The sequence below is a fragment of the Anomaloglossus baeobatrachus genome, chromosome 7, assembly GCF_048569485.1.
Source record: "Anomaloglossus baeobatrachus isolate aAnoBae1 chromosome 7, aAnoBae1.hap1, whole genome shotgun sequence".
Taxonomy (NCBI): Eukaryota; Metazoa; Chordata; class Amphibia; order Anura; family Aromobatidae; genus Anomaloglossus; species Anomaloglossus baeobatrachus.
Genome location: NC_134359.1, coordinates 300,011,636 through 300,030,367, shown reverse-complemented (window position 1 = coordinate 300,030,367; position 18,732 = coordinate 300,011,636). Strand labels below are relative to the sequence as shown.

General features: G+C 44.1%; 1 protein-coding gene across 1 annotated transcript; it reads right to left on the bottom strand.

Annotated features, from left to right (window-relative positions):
* Positions 1 to 2,380: 2,380 nt before the first annotated feature.
* Positions 2,381 to 15,792, bottom strand: LOC142246537 (sulfotransferase 1A1-like). The gene is made up of 8 exons (XM_075319600.1): positions 15,725 to 15,792; positions 13,439 to 13,615; positions 13,222 to 13,347; positions 13,048 to 13,145; positions 3,741 to 3,867; positions 3,285 to 3,379; positions 2,811 to 2,991; positions 2,381 to 2,724 (listed from the first exon to the last, which is right to left on the bottom strand). Exons 2-8 carry the CDS (start codon positions 13,569 to 13,571, stop codon positions 2,618 to 2,620), a joined length of 867 nt encoding a protein of 288 aa, XP_075175715.1. The 5' UTR covers positions 13,572 to 13,615; positions 15,725 to 15,792; the 3' UTR covers positions 2,381 to 2,617.
* Positions 15,793 to 18,732: the final 2,940 nt, after the last annotated feature.

Sequence of the window (18,732 nt, the reverse complement as noted above, 5' to 3'; positions counted from 1 at the left end):
GGCTAGTTTGTACACTGTGTGGTGGGCGTCCATGTATCTGTGTCCACCGTCAAATCCTTTTTTCGAACATATAGTTCTTATGGCAGATATATTGATGACTTGACATTTGTATGGATTGTGACTCCGACCACACTGTGACATTTTCTTCCTTTTTGGATACTAATGACCTGAATTTGAAGTTTTCTGTGCTTTTTTCTGGCTGCACCCCTCCTTTTTGGATCTTTTTCTAGTAGTGGATCCTGTTTCTTGATCAGTGCACACTGATTTATATATGAAGACTATCTGCGCTTATTCTTTCCTCCATGCCTTTAGTAATCATCCCCCACATGTAATCAGGATCTCGGCTGGAGAGTTTATTAGGGCGCGGCGCTTATGTTCTGATGATTCCCAATTTCTTGTTGAAGAGTAGTCAGGAGAGCCGGGTTCTGGTAAAAGGAGGACACTTATGATCACAAGGTCACAATCGGAGGGTCAGAATTCCAGGTAGGCACATAATATTTTCAGAGAGAAAACAGAGATGTGGTCAGGTAACGGTGCGAGGTCAAAAGGCAGAATGTCACTACAGGACATTCCATTAGCTTGGGGGGTGGAGTTTATTACCCCCTCAGAGAAGGTTTGCAACTTGGGAGTCCTCCTCAATTCATGGCTAACATTAAGACCACCAAGGTCACAATCGGAGGGTCAGAATTCCAAAAACGCACATAATAGGTTCAGGGAGAAAACAGAGATGGGGTCAGTTAACGGTGCGAGGTCAAAAGGCAGAATGTCACTACAGGACATTCCATTAGCTTGGGGGGGGAGTTTAATACCCCCTCAGAGAAGGTTTGCAACTTGGGAGTCCTCCTCGATCCATGGCTAACATTAAGACCACCTTATATTTGGCGAGGGGGGCTTTTGCCCAGGTTTGCCTGGTGCACTAGTTGCACCCTTATTTGGATCGTGAGGCTCTATGCACAGTTGCTCATGCCCTTATTACTTCGAGGATCGACTACTGCAACGCTCTCTACATGGGGCTACCCTTGAAAAGTATTCAGAGTCTACAGGTAGTCCAAAATGCAGCCGCAAGAGCTATTGTGGGACTTCCTAGACGGTCCAACACTCCGCGAGCTGCACTGGCTACCGATTAGCCTCCAAGTACAATTTAAGGTGTTGGTGATCACCTATAAAGCCCTACATGCCATAGGACCAGTATACCTTCGAGATCGTCTCTTACCTCATGTGTCTCAGTGACCAGTTCGAGCCCATAGGGAAGGCCTCCTCCGAGTCCCGCCGATAACTCGTTGTCGACTGGTGACTCCTAGGGTTTGAGCCTTCTCCATAGTAGCTCCTACCCTCTGGAATAATCTCCCCCTATAGCTCCGTATTGCCTCTACCTTATAGGTCTTCCGTAAAGACCTGAAGAGTTCCCTATACCAGCAGGCCTGGGGACCGTTAGTGTCGGATAGTGCTAATAAAGTTGTGTTGGATACAGCTAATAAATTATAACTGTGTTACAAATTGATATGAATGGGGTATGACTGTCGGGCGTTTTAGAATGTTTAAGGTAAAATATTGATTTTATTTAACTGTTTTTTGTTACTGGCTTTGTAATTTGCATTTATATGTTGTGAGCCGCTCTGAGTCTTTGGAGAAGGGCGGCATACAAGTTTGACAAATTAATAAATAAGGAACAGGGAGCGGGCAGAGAGGAGTCAAATAACAGTCCGGGATCAGAAAACAAAGATCAGAAAACTAACAGAGACACAAGCCAATAGCACAACTGCAAAACCAGAGGATACAACTGGCAAGGTTCTAAGTGAACATGCTCAGTAAAGAAGCCTGAGCAATTACCAGGGAGGTGAAACACCGGAGCAATCAACACCAACATGGAATCCTGAGCTCTCAATCAAGCTGCTCACTAGCTCAGGAAAGTGCAGCAGAGCATCTCCTAGTCTGCAAGATGCTCTGCACAGAGGAATCGTGACAGCAACTACCGCTGTGGCCTTCCTTGATGTAATCTCTGCCGGTTTATGATCAGAATCGCATATTTTTCAGATACACAAGACACACGCAATTATTCAATAGTTTAATTTAACTGCAACACGACTCCCATTATTTCTATGGCCTCCGGCAGTGAATGTGCCCAGCGGTACATAGGATGTATCATACCTAAACTCAAGGCACAGATCCGCGATTCCCCTCCAGACCCTCTGAAGATTAAACGCTCCATATCGGGATTATCCAGACACTTTTTTAGAAAAACATCAAAGGCGTATGGATACTCTTTATACTATCGGAATAGAGAGAGTAACCAGGCCGGTCCGGGGGGATTGGCAGAATACAATATTTACACCAGAAGCCCATTGGATTCTCAAACTGAAGACCAGATATCCTAGTGGTTTAATTATAAAACTGATTTATTGTACCCGATATTAATGCCTATTACAATGTGAGTTTTGAGGGTTTTTCTCCGTGTTTTTTATATGCAGAATTTATTTAATATTTATTGGCATTCATTATTAGTTTTTTGTATATTCGTATATTTACATATTTATTTATTTTTATACATTTATATTTTTTTTTTGTCAATCTAACAATTGAAGTATACAAGAGGTAGGAACAAGGTGGCTTCATGGTCCTAGAAGTGGAAGGTCAGGTCGGTGTCAGCCATCTCTTTCTTATAATATTCATCAAATAACTGGTTTTGCGCCACCGTGAAATGTCCTTTCCAATCTCCGCGGGTTCCTGGATAACAGGAAATACAAGATTAATGACTACGATATGTGAACTGCTGACAAAGTCCCTCAGGTGGTGCAGTGAAGTCATCATACCTTTCCTCATGAAGGGCGAGATGTTCTGGTCCATGACGGTGGAAGGGATGGTGGTGTAGTTGGCCAGATGGTTTTCTTTCATGGCCTTAAAGATGGTGCACTGGTGGATCTTCTCCACGATATCTTCAGGTAGACTTTTCCCTAAGTACTTAATCACTTTCCTGATTTCACGTTTTGGGTCCTAAATAAAGGTTTAGAAGTTCTGGTCACTCTCATGTACCCTGTGTCGATGGACCTTCATAAGAATCAAAAAGGTCCGTGGAGCCTCTTTTAGGAGTCTCGACACGGAAAATAGCCAGAGGACCTAGCCAAGGAGGGGCTCTTTTTAGGAGACCACCATAACCACCATATTAAGTGGCCCTTTTAGATGGACCTTCATAAATATGGCTCCCATACTAGAGCAGGTAGTCACTATGAATGTCGGCAATCCAAAAAGAAGCCATGAAAATTGGTACATGTGATAAGTATTCTTACCTCTAACATATCTTCATAGAAGAGATACAGGATATTTCTCTGATGTCTTATCTTCCACCAGTCCTTAACATGATCGCCCCATGATCCATAAGAAACTGCAGAAGGCATGAAAGTCAAATTATTAAAAATGGTATTCTTCTTGTTAAAGGGGAGGCTCCGAACATTAAAACTTGCAGAAGGGGGTAGTGGGGGGAGATGTATAGACACCAAAGCTTTTCAAAATCATATCCCACAATATAATCTCTTTAGACTGAATTGAGTTCTCCTTAAGTCCAAAACGGGTGAGAAGAGATGATCTGTGCCACCACCCAGACTTTTCAGAAGAATGGCTTCTGAGCTGTTCCATAGTTTAGGTAAGCTTTTTGGGAGGACATAGAGGATTCCTTGTTATCAGGAAACCTGTGAGATGTCTTTACGTAGAAGCCAGCAGATAATGTATATAGATTGTATATTTACCTTGACCCTTGATGAACTTTAGTAGAAATTCCTCAAATGTCCCCGGTTCTGGGTGCACAACGGCCATGTGGTAGAAATGATAGTATGACACCAATACATCCTTAGGATTTCGGGCCACGTAAATGACCTGTGAGAAGAACAAAAAGTTTTCGATATCAATGTCTGTTGTGAGCTGGATAATAGAGAAGCAGGCAATCACATATATGAAGAACCAAAGTCAATGGAAGGAAGACTAGACCTAGACAGATGGAGAAACAAGACAATGGAGCAAAGGATGGACCTAGCTGTAAAGCAAGAGACATAACCCTGTGTATACAGTAAATGGACCTCACAAGAAGGATAGAGGACATATATGAGGAGCCAAGCTCTATGGATGGAAAACTAGACAGATGGAGAAACAAGACAATGGAGCAAAGGATAGACCTAGCTGTAAAGCAAGATACATAACCCTGTATATAAAGTGGATTGACCACACGAGAAGGATAGAGGATGTATATGAGGAGCCAAAATCTATGGAGGGAAAACTAGACCTAGACCAATGGAGAAACAAGACAATGGAGCAAAGTATGGACCTAGGTGTAAAGCAACAGACATAACCCTATATATATACAGTAGATGGACCTCACAAGAAGGATAGAGGAGATTTGTGAGGAACCATGCTTTATGGTTGGAAAACTAGACCTAGAAAGATGGAGAAACAAGACATAACCCTATATATAAAGTAGATGGACCCTACGAGAAGGATAGAGGACATATATGAGGAGTAGAGATGAGCGAACCCGAGGTTCGGTGTTCGTACCGAACACAGACTTAAAAAAAAAAGAAAAATAAAGAGAGAGTTAGGTTCGAAGTTCTGGTGCTTTACGTATGCTGACCACTTGCGTGAGCATTGCTGTGCTCGGGTACGCTCGGTGCTCAGCTCAGTGCGAGACGCTTGCAGTGTTTGATCGCCTCGGACTGGGGGTAACAACAGCGTGATCGGATGTAGTGTGCACCAAAAATAATGGAAAACACCCACCCTCCCACGAAAGTGATCTGTTTATGGCTGGCTGCATGTGGACAAAGACCCGAACTGTCCAATTAGTGACTTCCATTGGTGTTCAGGTCAAGTCCGGGTCCCAAACTTTATCTAAAATCCGACTGAATCTGCGAAACTGATCATCCACAGGTTCGCTTATGGCTAATGAGGAGCCAAACTCCATGGATGGAAAACTAGACCTAGCCATATGAAGAGACAAGACAATGACGATAATATAAAGAGACAAGACAACAGAGAATACGATGGATGTAGCCATACTGCAAGAGACATAGCCCTATATATAAATAGATGGACCACACAAGAAGGATATCCAGATGAACCAGGATGTAGGACATCTGCGAGGAGCCAAGCTCTATAGAAGGAAAATGAGGCTTGGACATATCGCAAAAGATAAACCTAGCTACACATCAAGAGGCATAACTCTACAATGTAGGAAATAAGTATTTGATCCCTTGCTGATTCTGTAAGCTTCCCACTGACAAAGTCATGAACAGTCTATAATTTTAAGGGCCGGCTAATTTTAACAGTGAGAGAATATCCGAAATAAAATCTAGACAATCACATTGTATAAATTATATAAATTTATTTGCATTTTGCAGAGAGAAATAAGTATTGGATCCCCTACCAACCATTAAGAGCTCTGTCTCCTACAGACATTAGATCCTCCTTATCACCTCGTTACCTGCATTACAGACAGTGATCTTACATTGTCCCCTGTATAAAGCCTCCTGTCCACAGACCCCATTAATCAGTCAGACTCTAACCTTTACAACATGGGCGACCAAAGAGCCAGGGACAAGATCATAGACCTGCACAAGGCTGGAATGAGCTACAAAACCATAAGTAAGACGCTGGCGAGAAGGAGAAACTGCTGGTGCAATAGTAAGAAAATGGAAGAAATACAAAATGATTGACAATAGACATCGATCTGGGGCTCCATGCAAAATCTCACCTTGTGGGGTCTCCTGGATCATGAGGAAGGTGATGGATCAGCCTAAAACTACACAGGAAGAACCTGTTATGGATCTCAAAGCAGCTGGGACCACTGTCACCAAGAAAACCATTGGTATCACATTACACCGTAATGGATTAAAATCCTGGAGTGCCCGTAAAGTCCCACTGCTCAAGAAGGCCCATGTGCAGCCGGCCCGTCTGAAGAAGGCCCATGTGCAGCCGGCCCGTCTGAAGAAGGCCCATGTGCAGCCGGCCTGTCTGAAGAAGGTCCATGTGCGGCCGGCCCGTCTGAAGAAGGCCCATGTGCAGCCGGCCCGTCTGAAGAAGGCCCATGTGCAGCCGGCCCGTCTGAAGAAGGCCCATGTGCAGCCGGCCCGTCTGAAGAAGGCCCATGTGCAGCCGGTCCGTCTGAAGAAGGCCCATGTGCAGCCGGCCCGTCTGAAGAAAGCCCATGTGCAGCCGTCCCATCTGAAGTTTGCCATTGAACACCGGGATGATCCTGAGAGTGATTGGGAGATGGTGTTGGGGTCAAATGAGACCAAAATTGAGCTTTGGTCTTAACTCAACTCGCCGTGTTTGGAGGAAGAAAATGCTGCCTATGACCCCAAGAACACCATCCCCACTGTCAAGAATGGAGGTGGAAACATTATGTTTTGAGTGTGTTTCTCTGCTAAGGCCCAGGACTACTTCACTGCATCAACGGTACAATGTATGGAGCCATGTACCGTAAAATCATGATGTGATGAGTGACAACCTCCTTCCCTTCGCCAAGAAATTAAAAATGGATTGTGGCTGGGTCCTCCAGCACTACAATAACCAAAAACATACAGCCAAGGCAACAAAGTAGTGGCTCAAAAAGCTGCACATTAAGGTCATGGAGTGGCCTAGCCAGTCTCCAGACCTCAATCCCATAGAAAACGTATGGAGGAGCTAAAGCTCTGAATTGCCATTTAGAGATAATCTACAAAGAGGAGTGGAGCAAAACTCCTCCTGACATGTGCGCAAACCTCATCATCAACTACAAAGGACGTCTGACTGCTGGGCTGCCAACAAGGGGACGGCCACCAAGTATTAAGTCTTCTTTGCCAGAGGGATCAAATACTTACTTATTTCTCTCTGCAAAATGCAAATACATTTTATATAATTTATACAATGTGATTTTTCTGGATTTTATTTTGGATATTTTATCTCTCACTGTTAAAAATTAACCTACCCTTAAAATTCTAGACTGCTCATGTCTTTGTCAGTGGCAAACTTACAAAATGTAAAGTTATATAGCTCACCGTTATGTTTCTCCACAAAATGATTACATGCACCTGAATATCCAGAATTGTTATTTTTAATATTGGTAATGTGCTCTGTCCGCTATCCATTTTTTGTTTATTTTGTACAACCAATATATTTAATTTCACATTTTTTGCAGTACACTGTGTGCAGAATTATTAGGCAAATGAGAATTTTGATCCCATGATACTTGTTATACATGTCGTGCTACTCCAAGCTGTATAGGCTGAGAGCCAACTACCAATGAAGTAAATCCGGTGCTGTGCCTCTCTGTAATGAGGAGGGGTGCGGTGTAATGACATCAACACCCTATATAAGGTGTGCGCAATTATTAGGCAACTTCCTTCACAGGTTTTATGGACTGATGAAATGAGAGTGACTCTTGATGGGCAGATGGATGGGCCCGAGGCTGGATCAGTAAAGGGCAGAGAGCTCCACTCCCACTCAGACGCCAGCAAGGTGGAGGTGGGCACTGGTATGGGCTGGGATCAGCAAAGATCAACTTGTGGGACCTTTTCGGGTTGAGGATGGAGGAAGCTCAACTCCCAGACCTACTGCCAGGTTCTGGAAGACAACTTCTTCAAGCAGTGGGACAGGAAGAAGTCGCTATCATTCAAGAAAAACATGATTTTCATGCAGGACAATGCTCCATCACATGCATCCAACTGTTTGATGAGCAATGTGTATGGTTAGATTTGGAAGAACTAGAGAGTAGAGTTGAGCGGAGAGAGAGGATCCGGATCGTGCACCCGGAATCCCGCGTCCAGGTCGGACACGGATCTGCCACTCGAACCGCGCGGATCCGGATTTTGCCGATCCGGGTCCACTCAACACTACTAGAGAGGAATTCTGACAATGTAGATTTGATAAGTATAAAGCTGGTGGATTCCGTATTGCTAATCCTGCCTTCTGTCCTAAAGAATCAAGGGTTGAATGTGTCTCCACCTGCCAAACATTGGCTGAGAAGGATTTGAAGGAGTTATTTAGAAACACCGAGGATAACCGGTGGCGTGGTGAGGATAACCGGTGGCGTGGTGAGGATAACCGGTGGCGTGGTGAGGATAACCGGTGGCGTGGTGAGGATAACCGGTGGCGTGGTGACGACAAAATATAACCCAGGAGGAGAGAAAAGCGGTTGCTCGTCTTACAAAAAGAGATGATTTATTAATCAAAAAAATCTGATAAAGCAGGATGTATTGTAATTATGGATAAAACATATTATGAAAATGTGTTTATGACATCTTGGGACAATAATGACAACATGCAAAAAGATTCAATCAAACCCTATAGAATCCGGTACTAGAATTCTAAATCGATTGTTGGAGGACGGGGAAAAAATCAGATTTTTTTTCTAAAAAAAAAAATGAGAGATATCATTCCAAGTAACCCCATTACCCCAATTTTTCATGGAGTCGCGAAAACCCATAGAATTGAGTTCCCTATACCATTGCACCCCATTATATCCAGTATTTCATCACTACATGAAAAGCTAAGTAAATGGGTAGATTCTCATCTACAGCCTCTGATCCATAGGACCCCGGGGTATTTGAAAGACCCCTCAACGGTAATAGATTATATGAAGCAAACTATAATGGTCTGAGAAATCTAGACTTCTATCTTGGGATGTTATAAATCTGTTTTCCTCTATCCCCCATGAATTAGCGGTTTCGGCCGTATAATATCACTTACAGCGGATATACTGATGAAACAAAGGACATACTTGTCCGCAGTAAGGAGTATTTATTGAAATATAATTTCTTCATGTTCAATGAGGAATATTATATGCAACTTGAGGGCTGCCCGATGGGCTCGTGTTTTTCGCCTTCATTGGTTATTCTTTTTATGTCCTGGTGGGAAGAGAACTCGATTTTCTCTGAATTTTTTTTTTTTTTTTATAAAAGATATAGATCTATAAACACCATCTGCAAGGAGTTGTATGTTCTTCCCGTGTTTGCGTGGGTTTCCTCCCATACTCCAAAAACTTACTGATAGGGAACTTAGATTGTGAGCCCCAATGGGGACAGTGTTGCCAGTGTATGTAAAGCGCTGCGGAATTAATAGCGCTATATAAATTAATAAATATTATTATTATTATTATATTCTAAATATTTGGATGACATACTAATAATATGGGTGGGAAAACTGGGGAGAATTCCACTATTTATCAAATACATCAATACGAACGGTATCAATGTAAAACTTACATATACTGAACCACAAAACCAAGTCAGTTTTTTAGATCTATACTTAATGGGTCATCAGGAAACACATAAAATCAATTACCGCAACGATAGAAAACCGATCAGTGGGAACAGTACCCTAAGGCTATGTGCGCACTTTCCGCCGTCCTACATGCAGTTGTAAACGCACGTTTTAGCCTTAATTGATTTAGCCAACGTTGCCTTTTCCAGAAATTTAGCGCAGAAAACGCATGCGTATTTACCGCGTTTTAGGTGCGTTTTGAGCGCTTTTTACATGCTTTTTCCCTTGCGTTTTGACAGATGCGTTTTGAACATCAAGACACTGCTAAATAAAGTTTAAACAGTCAAACAGAATGAAAAAAAGAGAAAAAAAGGGACAAATCTATATTAATGAGAAAAATAATGGAAAAATATATTTAATAAAATTATAGCGGTAATATACATTTTAAATAAATGCATCTTATTCTTAAATTTAATTGTCGGACATATTTTGATGTCCAAAACGCATGTTTTCTGCACTAAAAAAGCAGGTAAAACGGTAGAATTTTGATTTAGCTTGCGTTTTGCAATTTCTCATTGACTTCAATGTTAACAAAACGCACCACAAATGGCAAAAACAATTGACAGGGTCCTTTTCTGAACGAATGGTTTTTGACCAAACTTATGCAAATTTTGAGATGCGTTTTGAAACGCAACGTGCGGACAAGAAATCATGAATTCTCATTGTCTTTAATGGAAAACCAAAACGCATGCATTTGGGCACAAAAACGCTGCAGTTCAAAACGGACCCTAAACGCACCTGAAACGCAGGTGAAAACGGAACGTGCGCACATAGCCTAAGAGCAGATAGCTGCCATCCAGGACATGCCGTTCATTCCATAGCATATGGAGAGATGAATACAATCTATAGAAATTGGTCGAACAAAATTTGGTTTAAAAAGTGGGATAGCAAAAAGGAGACTTTTTGAAAGGGGATATAAGAAAAAACAGGTGGATGTGGCCATAAAAAAGTGATTGAAAAATATACTATGAATCATAGAGAAAAAAGCCTGGAATTAGACAATAACATGAGATCGGGAAAATATAATAAATCCAATATTAATGTAGTTTTCAGTTTTATGACATAAAACAATGATACAGAAATATATCCCAATTCTATATCAAGACCAACATTTGAATAAAATACTCCGTAAAGGATTTACCATGTCCCAAGAAGGGGAAAATCATTGGGTGCGATTTTGTCACCGAGTCTATATGTGCCACAGAAAAATAAAAATCCATGGCTAAGCTGCAAGGGCTTCTATAAAGGCTCGTGCCCGAAGTGTAATGTGTGCCAATATGTGTTATAAACAGCAAAAATTGACCCGAATACAGATATAAAAAATGTATTAATGACACGCAGAGGTGGCGGGAGGTCGGGAGGGGAATGGGATTCGAGGAGATACATTATCTGTAATTTTGTAGTTTTTAACATAATAATGTATTGTATTATATGATTATTGATTATATGTTTTTGTTATTAAAAACTAATAAAAAGAAGGTTAAAAAAAATGTATTAATTGCAACACGAATTTTGTGGTTTATTGCATATACTGCAAAGAATGTGAAATTAAATATATTGGTTGTACAATAAAAAAAAATAAAAAAAATGGATAGCGGACGGAACACATTACCAATATTAAACATAACAATTCCGGATATTCAGGTGCATGTAAACACTTTGTGGAGAAACATAACTTTACATTTTACATGTTATGGGATAGAGAAAATGGATGCTCAGGTTAGAGGAGATGTACGAAAAAAAACGTTTATTGAGAGAATTATATTGGATTATAAAATTGGATACAAAATTCCTTAATGGAATGATCTATAGGAATGATACATTGTATCTGTATTGAGAAATTTGTGGAGGGACTTGTGATTATGTAAATGATCTTCACGTGTATTAATTGCTACCAGATATCTATATGATCATAAGTATTTTTAACACTAGAAGTCCCAGAGAGGGGTCATTTAACATTTCTACCATTGGAACCCCATGGAGCTCGAAATATCTGGGACTTCTAGTGTTAAACCTTGGGTCGTAGTGGTTTTGTATCTCAGTGACTAAGGGCACGCTTTCCTGGAACCATCATGACGTTTTAAAAAGAAAATTGCTGAATAAAGATGAAGATTTTAATTATGGGATTCACCACTTTATCCTTTTTATTTCCTTCACTGTAAATATAAAGTAGATGGACCTTAAAAGAAGGATGGAAGACGTATATGAGGAACCAGGCTCTATGGAAGGAAAACTAAAGCTAGACATATAAAGAGACAAGATAAAGGAGCAAAAGATGGACTTGGCTGTTTAGCAAGAGACAAAGTAGATGGTCCACACAAGGAGGACCTGGATGGACCTGGATGGAATGCTTATATAGAGAGGAAAAGACTACGGAGGGAAAACTAGACCTAGACATATATACAAGATAAAGGAGCAAAAGATGGACTTAGCTGGTTAGCAAGAGACAAAGTAGATGGTCCACACAAGGAGGACCTGGATGGACCTGGATGGACCTGGATGGACCTGGATGGAGGGCTTATATAGAGAGGAAAAGACTATGGAGGGAAAACTAGACCTAGACATATAGACAAGATAAAGGAGCAAAAGATGGACTTGGCTGTTTAGCAAGAGACAAAGTAGATGGTCCACACAAGGAGGACCTGGATGGACCTAGATGGAGGGCTTATATAGAGAGGAAAAGACTATGGAGGGAAAACTAGACCTAGACATATAGACAAGATAAAGGAGCAAAAGATGGACTTAGCTGTTTAGCAAGAGACAAAGTAGATGGTCCACACAAGGAGGACCTGGATGGAGGGCTTATATAGAGAGGAAAAGACTATGGAGGGGAAAACTAGACCTACACATATAGACAAGATAAAGGAGCAAAAGATGGACTTAGCTGGTTAGCAAGAGACAAAGTAGATGGTCCACACAAGGAGGACCTGGATGGACCTGGATGGACCTGGATGGACCTGGATGGAGGGCTTATATAGAGAGGAAAAGACTATGGAGGGAAAACTAGACCTAGACATATAGACAAGATAAAGGAGCAAAAGATTGACTTGGCTGTTTAGCAAGAGACAAAGTAGATGGTCCACACAAGGAGGACCTGGATGGACCTAGATGGAGGGCTTATATAGAGAGGAAAAGACTATGTAGGGAAAACTAGACCTAGACATATAGACAAGATAAAGGAGCAAAAGATGGACTTAGCTGTTTAGCAAGAGACAAAGTAGATGGTCCACACAAGGAGGACCTGGATGGACCTGGATGGAGGGCTTATATAGAGAGGAAAAGACTATGGAGGGGAAAACTAGACCTACACATATAGACAAGATAAAGGAGCAAAAGATGGACTTAGCTGGTTAGCAAGAGACAAAGTAGATGGTCCACACAAGGAGGACCTGGATGGACCTGGATGGACCTGGATGGAGGGCTTATATAAAGAGGAAATGACTACGGAGGGAAAACTAGACCTAGACATATATAGAGAGACCTGAAAATGGAACAAAAGATGAATCTAGTCATATAGCAAGAACCCAGTGTATAAAATAGATGGAACAAACACAACAAAGCTATACTGAAGACGGACTGGGATAAAGAACAGAAGAGAGGGACCTAACTATAACAAGAGATGGACCTGGACCAAACCCTACCGAAAGTGAAGTCTACAGACATAGCCTTATGGAACACAGTTACACAGAGCTCCTGAAATGCAAGAGCGGACAGATAAGAGCGATACGCAGTCATCATCTGCCACGGTCCATGTCATAGGTCCCGTACCTTGCAGTTCTTTTCCCAGAAGCTGTCTGACAGGAGTTGCACGGGTAAATGAGACTTGATTAGGCGCGGAGGTTCACTCGTAATTAGTGTCTCTGTACCTGAGAAAGAGGCATCATGTTGGAATATCAAGCGAGGCAGGAACAGCACAAGAAACGTCGTGCCGACACCACTCACCTGTGGGCAGGCCGGGCACGGCAAACTCCAGGAAGGGCACCCGCTCATATATGGCTCCACGTTGGGTTTTCTTCGTGTCTCCATTATGTAGAATTAAGTCTACAATTTCGCTGATCCAGGTGGTACCTAGGAAGCAGCAACACAGCTCAGAGGGGAGAGGGATCTTCTACGCCTCCCCAGGCTCCATTATTATACCCAGAAATGTCAATGGTCTCACCAGATTTCGGGTAGGTGTCTATCAGCAGGTCTCCTTCTTCTGCCCGGAATTGTTGCACGTTTTCCCAATTATCTGCAAAATATCCCACGATGGGAATCCCACCCACCATTCTTAGCGGTGTGCGATTAGCCATATCTGGAGGTCTGTTAGCCCAGGAGGACGGGGTGCACTATTCAGCTGTGATAGCATACAGACAGATAGCATTATTATAGAGGGGTGGAGAGAGCGAAAACTAGGACGTGGCTCCAAACTTTATTGGGTAAGCCGTGTATGATGTTGGGTCACCGAACCTTCCTTATCTCATTCCGATCTGAATTTACAAGATTGTTTGTCCCCATGAAGCCGAGTACATCTATATTGCCTCATTGTCACCCAGAGCTGTATTCACAATTCTGCTAGCTTGTGGCTCTTAATGTGAGAGGGAATATACTTTTTGCACACCTATAACCTCTTAAGCAGATATCTACATTTTTGCTGATCAGGTATTCCCAGCCCATTAAATTATTTAAAGGGTTATTTTCATCTTTATAGATGATATTATCGTACAGAGCTTATAAAAACAAACACTTTTACAACTTACTGTTGTTAAAATTTACAACTGTTCCTGAGATGTTAACACTTTTGTTTACAGTTTGTTGCCTTGGAGACCGACCACTGCTGCTGCCTAGCCTGTAAGCAATGGGATAAAGCAGGTAGCGCAGTACTGGGGAGGCAGCCGCATCTTGCTGTCTGCTTAACACCCCAGACGGGTACTCTGTCCCTGAAGCCCTCTCTGTCCCAAGCAGCGCTCTCTGTCCCCAGCAGACTCTTTCAGTGCTCTCTGTGCCCCCAGCCTCCCCCAGGTCTGTCTGTACCCCCAGTCTCCCCCAGTATTTTAACTGCCCTCAGCTTTCCCCCCGGTCTGTCTGTGCCCCCAGCCTCCCCCATCGCTCTCTGTGCCCCCAGCCTCCCCCATCGCTCTCTGTGCTCCCAGCCTCTCCCATTTCTCTCTGTGCCCCCAGCCTCTCCCATCGCTCTCTGTGCCCCCAGCCTCTCCCATTGCTCTCTGTGCCCCCAGCCTCTCCCATCGCTCTCTGTGCCCCCAGCCTCCCTCATTGGTCTGTCTGTGCCCCCAGCCTCCCCCATTGCTCTGTGCTCCCAGCCTCCCCTATTTCTCTCTGTGCCCCCAGCCTCCCTCATTGGTCTGTCTGTGCCCCCAGCCTCCCCCATTGCTCTGTGCTCCCAGCCTCCCCTATTTCTCTCTGTGCCTCCAGCCTCTCCCATCGTTCTATGCCCCCAGCCTCTCCTATCGCTCTCTGTGCCCCCAGCCTCCCCCATTGCTCTCTGTGTCCCCAGCCTCTCCCATTGCTCTCTGTGTCCCCAGCCTCTACCATTGCTCTCTGTGCCCCCAGCCTCTCCCATTGCTCTCTGTGCTCCCAGCCTCTCCCATCGCTCTCTGTGCCCCCAGCCACCCTCATTGGTCTGTCTGTGTCCCCAGCCTCTTCTATTGCTCTCTGTGCCCCCAGCCTCTCCCATCGCTTTCTAAGCCCCCAGCCTCTCCTATTGCTCTCTATGCCCCCAGCCTCCCCCATTGTTCTCTGTGTCCCCAGCCTCTTCCATCGCTTTCTGTGCCCCCAGCCTCCCCATTGCTCTCTATGCCCCCAGCCTCCCCCATTGTTCTCTGTGTCCCCAGCCTCTTCCATCGCTTTCTGTGCCCCCAGCCTCCCCATTGCTCTCTGTGTCCCCAGCCTCTCCCATCGCTCTGTACCCCCAGCTTTGCATATACCCCCAGCAAATAATGTTTGTGCCCCCAGCTATGTCTGTGCTGATCAAGGTTAGGAGGTAACTGCACTGCAACAGTCCCGCTAGCTTCAAAGCAGAGCTTACAAGCTCCATAGAAAACAGCTTCCAAGCACTGCTCATGCTGTGATGTCTTGCAGCAGTGGTCGGTCTCCAAGGCAACAAGCTGTAAACAAAAGTGTTAATAACTAAAGAATGGCTACAAAGTTTTGAAAGGCATAAATTGCAAAGTTGTTTGTATTCCCCCGCACTATCCTACAATGCCCATTGTTGAAGATGGGAGTTACCCCTCTAAGTGGTGTGGTGTGTCATTCTCTTCATACACCAGCAGGCTCTGGATGAGCAGGGCTGCGATTTCACACTAGTAAAGTGATGCCCGCTGCTTCTTGGTTGCACTCTGATAAATGATTTACAGATTTGCTTTTGCAAATTTGTCAGTGCCCAAAATATAGAGGATCAAAAACAGCCAAAAGAATAGCCGCATGATTCAGAGCATTCGGTGCCTACCTGAGAGATGGCCGAAGACAGACACAGCCTGGGACAGCGAGCAGTCACAATAGTGCTGAAATAGACAGACGCTGGCACCAACAGAACCGCCAGGGGCGGGCGCTGGTCCAATGCCAACGACAGGAGCATGACACCTGCTCCAATATACAAGCCTCATCACTGTGTGCAATGTGGAGGGAAAAGTGAGGACATATGCGTTATCCTCAGATACCACCAGTGCGAGATAGCTCAGCAGTCAGTATCACACAGGAGAGGATTAGATACACAGCTCAGCAGACAGTATCACACAGGAGAGGATTAGATACACAGCTCAGCAGACAGTATCACACAGGAGAGGATTACATACACAGCTCAGCAGACAGTATCACACAGGAGAGGATTAGATGCACCGCTCAGCAGACAGTATCACACAGGAGAGGATTAGATACACAGCTCAGCAGTCAGTATCACACAGGAGAGGATTAGATACACAGCTCAGCAGTCAGTATCACACAGGAGAGGATTAGATACACAGCTCAGCAGTCAGTATCACACAGGAGAGGATTAGATACACAGCTCAGCAGTCAGTATCACACAGGAGAGGATTAGATACACGGCTCAGCAGTCAGTATCACACAGGAGAGGATTAGATACACCGCTCAGCAGACAGTATCACACAGGAGAGGGTTAGATACACGGCTCAGCAGACAGTATCACACAGGAGAGGATTAGATACACGGCTCAGCAGACAGTATCACACAGGAGAGGATTAGATACACATCTCAGCAGACAGTATCACACAGGAGAGGATTAGATACACGGCTCAGCAGTCAGTATCACACAGGAGAGGATTAGATACACGGCTCAGCAGACAGTATCACACAGGAGAGGATTAGATACACGGCTCAGCAGTCAGTATCACACAGGAGAGGATTAGATACACAGCTCAGCAGTCAGTATCACACAGGATAGGATTAGATACACAGCTCAGCAGACAGTATCACACAGGAGAGGATTAGAGACACAGCTCAGCAGACAGTATCACACAGGAGAGGATTAGATACACAGCCCAGCAGACAGTATCACACAGCAGAGGATTAGATACACGGCTCAGCAGTCAGTATCACACAGGAGAGGATTAGATACACAGCTCAGCAGACAGTATCACACAGGAGAGGATTAGATACACGGCTCAGCAGACAGTATCACACAGGAGAGGATTAGATACACGGCTCAGCAGTCAGTATCACACAGGAGAGGATTAGATACACAGCTCAGCAGACAGTATCACACAGGATAGGATTAGATACACAGCTCAGCAGACAGTATCACACAGGAGAGGATTAGATACACAGCTCAGCAGTCAGTATCACACAGGATAGGATTAGATACACAGCTCAGCAGACAGTATCACACAGGAGAGGATTAGAGACACAGCTCAGCAGACAGTATCACACAGGAGAGGATTAGATACACAGCTCAGCAGACAGTATCACACAGGAGAGGATTAGATACACAGCTCAGCAGACAGTATCACACAGGAGAGGATTAGATTCACGGCTCAGCAGACAGTATCACACAGGGGAGGATTAGATACACGGCTCAGCAGACAGTATCACACAGGAGAGGATGAGATACACGGCTCAGCAGACAGTATCACACAGGAGAGGATTAGATACAAGGCTCAGCAGACAGTATCACACAGGATAGGATTAGATACACAGCTCAGCAGTCAGTATCACACAGGATAGGATTAGATACACAGCTCAGCAGTCAGTATCACACAGGATAGGATTAGATACACGGCTCAGCAGACAGTATCACACAGGATAGGATTAGATACACAGCTCAGCAGTCAGTATCACACAGGAGAGGATTAGATACACCGCTCAGCAGTCAGTATCACAGGAGAGGATTAGATACACCGCTCAGCAGACAGTATCACACAGGAGAGGATTAGATACACCGCTCAGCAGTCAGTATCACACAGGAGAGGATTAGATACACCGCTCAGCAGACAGTATCACACAGGAGAGGATTAGATACACAGCTCAGCAGACAGTATCACACAGGAGAGGATTAGATACACAGCTCAGCAGACAGTATCACACAGGAGAGGATTAGATACACAGCTCAGCAGACAGTATCACACAGGAGAGGATTAGATACACCGCTCAGCAGTCAGTATCACACAGGAGAGGATTAGATACACAGCTCAGCAGTCAGTATCACACAGGAGAGGATTAGATACACCGCTCAGCAGTCAGTATCACACAGGAGAGGATTAGATACACAGCTCAGCAGTCAGTATCACACAGGAGAGGATTAGATACACGGCTCAGCAGTCAGTATCGCACAGGAGAGGATTAGATACACAGCTCAGCAGACAGTATCACACAGGAGAGGATTAGATACACGGCTCAGCAGTCAGTATCACACAGGAGAGGATTAGATACACCGCTCAGCAGACAGTATCACACAGGAGAGGATTAGATACACGGCTCAGCAGACAGTATCACACAGGAGAGGATTAGATACACGGCTCAGCAGACAGTATCACACAGGAGAGGATTAGATACACATCTCAGCAGACAGTATCACACAGGAGAGGATTAGATACACGGCTCAGCAGTCAGTATCACACAGGAGAGGATTAGATACACGGCTCAGCAGACAGTATCACACAGGAGAGGATTAGATACACGGCTCAGCAGTCAGTATCACACAGGAGAGGATTAGATACACAGCTCAGCAGTCAGTATCACACAGGATAGGATTAGATACACAGCTCAGCAGACAGTATCACACAGGAGAGGATTAGAGACACAGCTCAGCAGACAGTATCACACAGGAGAGGATTAGATACACAGCTCAGCAGACAGTATCACACAGGAGAGGATTAGATACACGGCTCAGCAGTCAGTATCACACAGGAGAGGATTAGATACACAGCTCAGCAGACAGTATCACACAGGAGAGGATTAGATACACGGCTCAGCAGACAGTATCACACAGGAGAGGATTAGATA

Coding starts and splice junctions, on each gene's coding strand:
- LOC142246537 (XM_075319600.1), bottom strand. CDS start 13,571: ATGGCTAATCGCACACCGCTAAGAATGGTGGGTGGGATTCCCATCGTG. Junction 13,348..13,438: donor AGACACCTACCCGAAATCTG/GTGAGACCATTG, acceptor GCTGCTTCCTAG/GTACCACCTGGATCAGCGAA. Junction 2,725..2,810: donor CTCGCCCTTCATGAGGAAAG/GTATGATGACTT, acceptor CCTGTTATCCAG/GAACCCGCGGAGATTGGAAA.